The sequence below is a fragment of the Cyclopterus lumpus genome, chromosome 18 (assembly GCF_009769545.1).
Source record: "Cyclopterus lumpus isolate fCycLum1 chromosome 18, fCycLum1.pri, whole genome shotgun sequence".
Classification (NCBI taxonomy): domain Eukaryota; kingdom Metazoa; phylum Chordata; class Actinopteri; order Perciformes; family Cyclopteridae; genus Cyclopterus; species Cyclopterus lumpus.
The window spans coordinates 12,857,027-12,864,845 of NC_046983.1; the positions used below are offsets into that span (position 1 = coordinate 12,857,027).

General features: G+C 46.4%; 1 protein-coding gene across 1 annotated transcript in view; it reads left to right on the forward strand.

The window, feature by feature from the left end:
* The window catches only part of LOC117748188 (mitogen-activated protein kinase kinase kinase 11), a 34,505-nt gene extending 27,107 nt beyond the window's left edge, over nucleotides 1-7,398 (forward strand). Inside the window, exons 7-10 of the mRNA XM_034557831.1 lie at nucleotides 920-1,091; nucleotides 1,206-1,318; nucleotides 1,505-2,116; nucleotides 4,408-7,398. Of these exons, the coding sequence (XP_034413722.1) occupies nucleotides 920-1,091; nucleotides 1,206-1,318; nucleotides 1,505-2,116; nucleotides 4,408-5,009 (1,499 nt within the window). The 3' untranslated portion in view covers nucleotides 5,010-7,398. The remainder of the gene's footprint in view (nucleotides 1-919; nucleotides 1,092-1,205; nucleotides 1,319-1,504; nucleotides 2,117-4,407) is intronic.
* The last annotated feature ends 421 nt before the right edge of the window (nucleotides 7,399-7,819 follow it).

The window sequence follows — 7,819 nt, forward strand, 5'->3', positions numbered from 1 at the left end:
CAGTCACACGTTGCAAAAAGAAAATGTGTTTGAAGAGGAACACGCTGAAATTGAAATGCTGTCACTCTCACCTGACCTCAGTGCTTGCTTTGAAAATATTGTGCTGGAGAGTGAGAGGCAGAGTGCAACAGCAAGGCCCACAGTGGACCAGACGAGTCCAAAGGAAATAACACCACATGTCCATTCAGAGAGCATATTTACCTTTTCCCCAAATCTAAAGCGGAAATGAAATGCCGTGAATCAGAGCGGTGCCAAAACTCCGTGAAATCAAACCGGCGGTTCAAAGTTTTCCACCCTGGCATTTGCTTTACATCCCGCTTTTGTCTCTTCTTTCGACAAACATGCCAGGTGTTATTGTTTGTTTTATTGGCTCCATGAGGCCTTCTGAAGGGTGTGAAGCCTAGCATAATGCTGTGAATGAACGATGGCGCGGCGCTCACACACTTTGCATTAGCAGCGCGAGCCAGTTGGCGGGATGAGACGTGCTGCCAGCGCCGTGGTGGGGAGTGTGAAAGGCAATTGATATCCAAACTTTTTACTTGCACTTCCTCTCCCGTCTCTTCCCGGGGGGTGGGGGGGTGGGGGGGGGTCCTTCTCACACTTTTTCCGCCGCGCGAACAGCTTTGGAGGTTACCAGCTATGCTATATATGCACACAATGAGGTAATCTTCACAGGGTTTTGGAGTCAATCAGGACTTAAGCTATGCAGAGAAAAAAAAGGTGTATTGAAGTCACATGAACTCTAGCTGTTGACGGAGTCGATTAAAGGTGTTGGGAGATGATTGCGGACCTGCGTTGATTTTTTGCTGAAATGTGCCTTTTAATAATGCACACCTCATTTGGATACAGTGGTATGCATACTGATGTACACGCTCGCTGATATGACTTTTTCTCCCCTTTTGTCTTTTTTTCCCCGCAGTTAGTCCCAGTGATAACAGCAGGTCGTTCGGTCTGAGCCCGGTCTGGCCCCTCGAGGCCCCGTCTCATAAACAAGCCAATGGAGACCTGAGATTGGTCCCCCACTGGAGGCCCCAGAGCCCCAAAAGTCCCAAAAGCCCCAAAGTCCTGCGCCTTAGTCCTCAGGAAAGCAGGTACAGCAGCCCTTTTCTTTGACGAGTCAACGTTTGAAAAATGTTGGCTTTGATCACACTCAACGTAATTCATTACCATGCTTGGATATCTCTGAATTTTCTTGGCGCTTTCAGTCTGTCGATGAGGGCCAAGCTCCTGGATTCAGACAGCAATGTGAGGGGGGAATCCAAGGATGACTTTGAGGAGTACAGACCCTCTGCGCCAACCCCTCCCCCGGCTCAGAACGGTATCTCACACCCTCCATCACCGGCTTAACCGGCAGCCACAGATCTTCCATTAGCCACTGTTTCAACTCATACTGTCATGACTGTGAATTATGCATAACAGCTAAATGAATAATAAATGGCTGGTCTCGTTCTCCTTCTTTGTCTCTTTATAACTTAAAAAAAACTATTTTGTTCTTTCTCTGCAGGCTCCTCAGCAAAGGACAGCCTGCGGCTTCCGCTACCTCAGCGAGACTCGGCCAGCGAGGAAGGGTGTTCCTCCCCGGCTGGCTCCCCCCGGCCAGAGAGGGGATCCCACGGTGGCCTTGTTAAGAGCACCCACCAGGCCCTGCTGGGCGGTGGCTCCCTCCTGGCCTCCATAGTACTGGGTCGCTGCCTGGATATTCCCCCAAGGGTGCCTCCTCGAACTAACCTCCCATCACTAGAGAGCCACACCCCCTCCGAACCAGAGATCTCTTCCCCTATGCCCCTCATTTCAGATCCCCCAGTGGTGGACGATCTCATCACCTTGTCCCCCTCCGAGTTGCTCCCCAGACCGCTTTTGGACTTAGCTCAGCAGTACCAAGAACTGAAGCCCTTGCCCCTGACGCCGCCTCCGCCGATCCCCCGCGAGAGGAGCAGCCACCGGATGCCGCACAGTCCGCATTGCCCCAGGAACCCCCTGCAGCATGGCAAGACTAGCCCGGGGGAATGGACTCCCAGTACCTATGCGACTAACGGGGAGCTGACCTGTGAGACATGGGAGCACAAAGCTGACAGGAGAAGGAGGTCCAGCCAAGGCCTCCACGCCTCTCAGCTAGGTCAGTCTGACACCGTCACCTTAAAGGGGCCACATCAACCATTTTACTGGTCAATGTCACTTAATTCACACATTTCTACTTACTACAAATGCTCACTGGAGGGTGTGGACTTTGAATAAGTCTGCATTTTCATCAGACAGGGAGTGGCAAAAGATTCGACCACGTTGCATTATGGGAAGTGGAGGAAGTCCAGTGTTCTGGGAGCATGACTCATACTAGAGGTTAAAGGTTGGATATCTTGACTTCGGCTGCTTTTGATTTTAGATTTGTCTTTTGCAAGCCTCCCAACTTTATGAAAGTGCAAAACTAAATCACTGGATAGCCCCTTTTAAATTACAGTCTCCTCTCCAAATTGCATCCATGATTTGTTTTATTTAATGCATTTCCTTAAGAGCACTAAGCATGTTTTTAGGAGGCCCTTCACTGTAATTGGATCCAACCTTGAATATTGTACCTTTTCTGCATGGCAATGTTCCTTTCACAGTTCTTACAGAATAATTATTGGCCAATTATTATTTTTTTCATCATTTTTGTCTCAAACGAGGCTTCAATGCGGCACAAGCTTTTTCATTTACATCAAAGCTCGTCTTCAGCTATTTGCATATCTCAGGCACCAGCTGCCCCCCCATACTTCACTGCTAATACTTGCTAAACAAACCTAGCATCCAATCTTCTTTTTGTTTTTTTTCTTTCAAGCCAGGGTTTTCTTTTATTGCAAAGTTGGAGATGAATGCGAAACATCCAGACAGAAAGTGCTGGATTCAAAATGGCTAATAATCTATTATTGACTCTCTCCGGACAGAGCTCGGCAGTGTCTCTTCGGTGTATTTGCCCTCCGGATCCAGCACATTTTCACACGGAGGCATGTCAAATGTGTGCTTAAATGCCGCGTGTAAAGGATGCATAAGACACACACGACACAAGATCACATTCAAGAGGGATTAGCATTTACATGGGAAAATAGATGTTGAGTTCCTAAAGGGCTTATATATACTTTGTTTGAATTCATGTCAGTGTCATGCTCGCAGAGATGATCTGCATTCCGTGTTCATCTACTGTACGGCACATTCAAACGTCTTTCCCACAGACTAATATGAATTTCTTAGAAACACCGACACAGTTTAGAGCCGTAACGACGCAGGCGTGGGTATTGGTTGTTTTAGGAGCGAGTGGGCTTTACGAGGGCTTTAAGAGTGCCCTCTGGTAACGTTCCACACACTGCTCCGTTTGACTCACGAAGCCTTGGTTGCTCCACGGAGATGTTCTCCCCCCCCCCCACCAGACACAACCGTAATCTCACCAACCCCATGCGCTCATTACAACGGGGGCGCAGAGGTAAAAAGCCACACATAAATTAAGCAGGAGGTGTTTTACCTAAACATCTTATGTTATCTCTGTAATGGCTGACAGACTGCCGCGCGGTTGAATGTGTGCTTGAAAGAGAGAGAGGATTCCTTCACATGCGTTTTTTCCCTGCGCTCGCATGTGACCACCGATTGCTCTTCTTCGTCATCTGAAGAGCCGAGCCGCCTCGGAGAGCTGATGTTGATGTAAATACCGCCATTTGGCAGATGCATCACATTTGGAAATAGCAAATGTTCACTCAAGCTGATTCATTCTGAGTGTAATGTTCTTGTCAGTGCTAATTTATACTTGCTGTTGCAGCTCTGTCAACTAGTTACACAGCGCCATGTTATGCTTAATTTAGACTAATTGCCTCAACATTTTGTGCTGGTGACTTCCATTTCTTTTTGCAACAATAATGCAAAAATGCTAATTTCAGATTGAAGAGGAGCGGCTTGAGAGTTTATCTAATTTTCAGATTAACAATTAAAGCCTCCTCTAAAGCGAGACAGTGAAGTAGAGGGCGATGGAGACGTTCAATGTGTTGGATATTCTGCCTTTCTCTGAAATGGTACCTCACGGATTTTGACATGAAGGTCAATTTAGTTGTTGTAGCACTCGGCCTGTAAAAAACAGTTATTTAATGTCTTCTGTGGCTCTGGAAGAGAAATCCAAGAAAAGAACCCTAATATTTTGAGAAAGGTTTGAGACTTTGAAAGAGGTGATTTAACAGACATGCATGGATGAATGAAAGATTGTCTTGGGTTGCATTATGGGATATGTAGGTACTAGCATTTTAAAGCTGGACTCATACTAGGGGCTAAAAGTCAGGGTATCATGTCGTTCACTTCTATTTGACGTCTCTTTCTCGACAGTTTTTCAACTTAGTGAGATACTAAATGCCTGAAGTTCTCCCTTTAATGTTTTTTTCTCTCTGTTTCTTCCAGTTTTGGACCTGCCCTTGTGCCAAGACACACAGGACTCTAATGACAAGCCTTCAGTGTCCTTGTCTCTCCACCCTAACCCTGCCCTCTGGAGCCCCAAAACACGCCGCCTGGAGGTCACCGTCATCCCCCGGCCCCGCCCATCCCCCATTCGCCCCCGCATTGATCCTTGGAGCTTCATCTCGGCAGGTGGCGTGAACTCGGGTGGTGGCCGCAGCCCACATCGCTTGGACATCAACCCTCTGGGCTACCAACCCTCCCCTACCAACCCTTTCACCAACTGTGACCCCTTCCCCTCACCGGATTGCGACCCGTTCGCCCTCAAGGCTGACCCCTCGAGCGGCTCCGACACGCCTTCCCCGTTTGACCCCTTCTCGGCACCCTTTCCCACCTCCCGTTCTGCCCCGAGCTCCACTAACAGCTCACCCACGCTGCCCTCATTACGTAAAGCGCCCCTCAGCCTGGCCGACTCGCCCCTTATCGACATGGGCTGGGCAGCCTGCAGCAAGCCCCTGGATGGCACCAAAGAGAGAGCTCACCCCCGCAAGACACTGGGGCTCAAGCCTTTCAAGTCCCCAACGCAACTCAGAGACGATAGGTTCTAAACCTGAGCCTAGGGCTGTGGTTTTTATCATAGCAACACAGCCCAGGCACCTTTTCACTGCTTAGCGAGGATTTGGAATCTTTAAAAAAAAACGCACAGCCATCACTCAACCCACTAAGGGAAGTTTCCCCAATGGGAGCCCCAATCATTGCAGGTCCTTTATATGTGAGCCTCCTGCTTCGGAAACCAGAAAGCCAGTGAAAGGTGGTACATTGGATGGTGGGATAGCTGCCTTTGAACCAAAAGCTGGTGCCCATTTTATTCCCCCCTCTATCTTGGTTTCTCTATCCTTTTGAAGGTGCAGAACACAGATCACCATCTTCGGATTCTATCAGACTCCTCATATCACCTGCTTTCATCTCCCCCTGCCTTTGAAGCATTGTGACAATGCAGAGGTGGATAAGGCGACTTGCACAGCTTCATCTGCCTCTACCTCTCTCCAAACTGAAAGCATTCAGGACAATGGGAAATTGGAGTGCCGTACTTTGTGAAGTGTTTTTAGCATATATCTTTTTCGAGATTTCTTGAAAGGTTATTCTGGTGCTTAAATTTGGCTTAAATTTGCAAATCAGCTTAGCATTGCTGTGGAGAAAAATGTTGTGTGTGTGCATGTATGTCTAGACTCATTGTTCAAGGAAAGCTTACTGTTTTTTTTAAACAGCATCTGCCTGTTGCATTATGGGAGAATGCACTGGATATTCCAGGCCACTCATGAAATCCAAGACAAATCCATGACCCAGACATTCCACTTGGAAGAAGATAAAATTCCAATCACGGTCCCCTTGAAATGCCAGGGATTGGACAGATTCATTTGGCTGGCGGGCACAGGAAACAGGATGGGGGTGGGGGGCCCTCTGCATTCCCTTTTATATGCCAAAGAATGCCACTGTGACAGTGTCAGAACTGGGACAAAGGGTGTTTGCAAATGCATTGTTTTTACCAGTGCCAGATGGGTGCGGTCGGCCACATTGGATAGTACAGAGAAAGCTGAGACAATCACGGATAGTATTTAAACATAACTTTTAATGTACTTTTCTGTGGTTATCTTCTTTAATATCATCCAGGTTGTCTTATCACTACCCGTCTGATGCTGTATGGATGCTTCACTGCATACTTTATTTATTTGTAGGGTCCACTAGAGTAGTAGTAGCCTCGCTAAGCCAGTCAAATGACACTTCTCTCCTTGAATTGATTGGATGAGTGCTTGCACAGCTGTCATTGGTTCCCTCTTCCAATTCTTGAACTAGGGAAACATTGTGGTTGTACTGGAAATGTTGTTAAATTACACCGGAGATTATCCACCAAATGTAGTTTTTGCCACAAAATGTGAGCCAGAAACAGCTGTGAATCTTTAAACCCATACTACACCACCCTTGTAAAATTCTAAAGGAATAGTTTGCCATTTTGGGGAATACACTTCTTTCTTGTCCAGAGTGAGATGAAAAGATTGATACCTCACTTATATCGGTCCGTTCAATAAGAATATGTTAGCTAGCTTAGCATAAAGACTGGGATCAAGGGGAACAGTTAGCCTGATCTATCTATAAACCCAAACCATTTTAACATTGCTAAAAATGTCATTATACTTCCAGAATAGATACAGCAGGGAAGTTCAACATTGAACAATAACATAGAAAGAAATTTATTAATTGTAAAGAAGCTGGAAAAGCTGTTTTTCAACCAACAGCAGCCTCAAAGGACCGGAAGGCACTGGATCAGCAACTTGCCCTTTCACTCGTGGTTCACAATCATTATCATCGCCGATCGTTCTACATACTAAATATTCAGGCACTTTCTCCTGTTTCTTTTTTTATATATAATGCAGCCAAGTGAGGCAGGTTGAGGGAAAGTGGCTGTAGCAACAAATGCTTATCGCAAAAATAACCCCTGGAATTGGTTGCACATCACACAGTATCCAATTATTATTATCCAATAATTTAGTCAGCTGGTCCTCGAGCATGTTGTTCCATAATTAGTGTAGGTCAAGCTTGTAAGCAACTGAAAGAGACCCACATACACATGACTTAGTCGCCCTGTTACCCATGTCTTTGCCGCAGCATTACGAGGCACAAATGCTGTCGCGATGGGCTTCATCACTGACACCGTGTCATTGGAGGACAATATCGGCTTTGTTCGGATGAAGAGTGAAAACCTTGTCTCCAAAGAGGAAGGCTTTGTGATTAGCCTAATAATCCTTCTGACGAACAGAGGAGGCTGATAGTGATAATTACCCTCTTGATAAGAGCAGGGAGCATTAACAAAGCGTTCAGATATTTGGTTAATTAAATCCCCCCCCGACGTTACGTGAATGCCCCTCGTCCTCCTCGCAAGGTATTTTCAGTTGCTTCCTGCATCAGCTTACATCTCGATTTTAAGTCGTGCCCTTTTTTTTTTTAAATTATCAATGCAGACAGTTTCAAAGACGGGTTCGGCTGTCTTTCCTTGCCTTTTTTTCCCTGTTGCCACTGGCCCCTCAGCTTCACCGTCAAATCTCACCTTTTTCGACGTCCTTCACCATCACGTGATGCGGGAGAGTTTCTCTTCATATTTCCTACTCCTTTGCTTCATACTTCTCTGGAAAGTTTTCTTGAGGGCAGTCTTGTCCTGACACTGCAGAGCATTCTATTCACCAACAGCCAGGTTTCTGTCTACGGAAAAAAGAAGGAAAAAAAAGCATTTGTTCTAGGACAGAGTCCATTAACCGGGGAGTGCTCGTTTTACAGAGGCAATTGAATTTGTTTGAAATTGAAAGGGGAACTTTATTGAATATTTTTATTGCACCTTAATGCATCTGTTCATCATCTGCTGGAC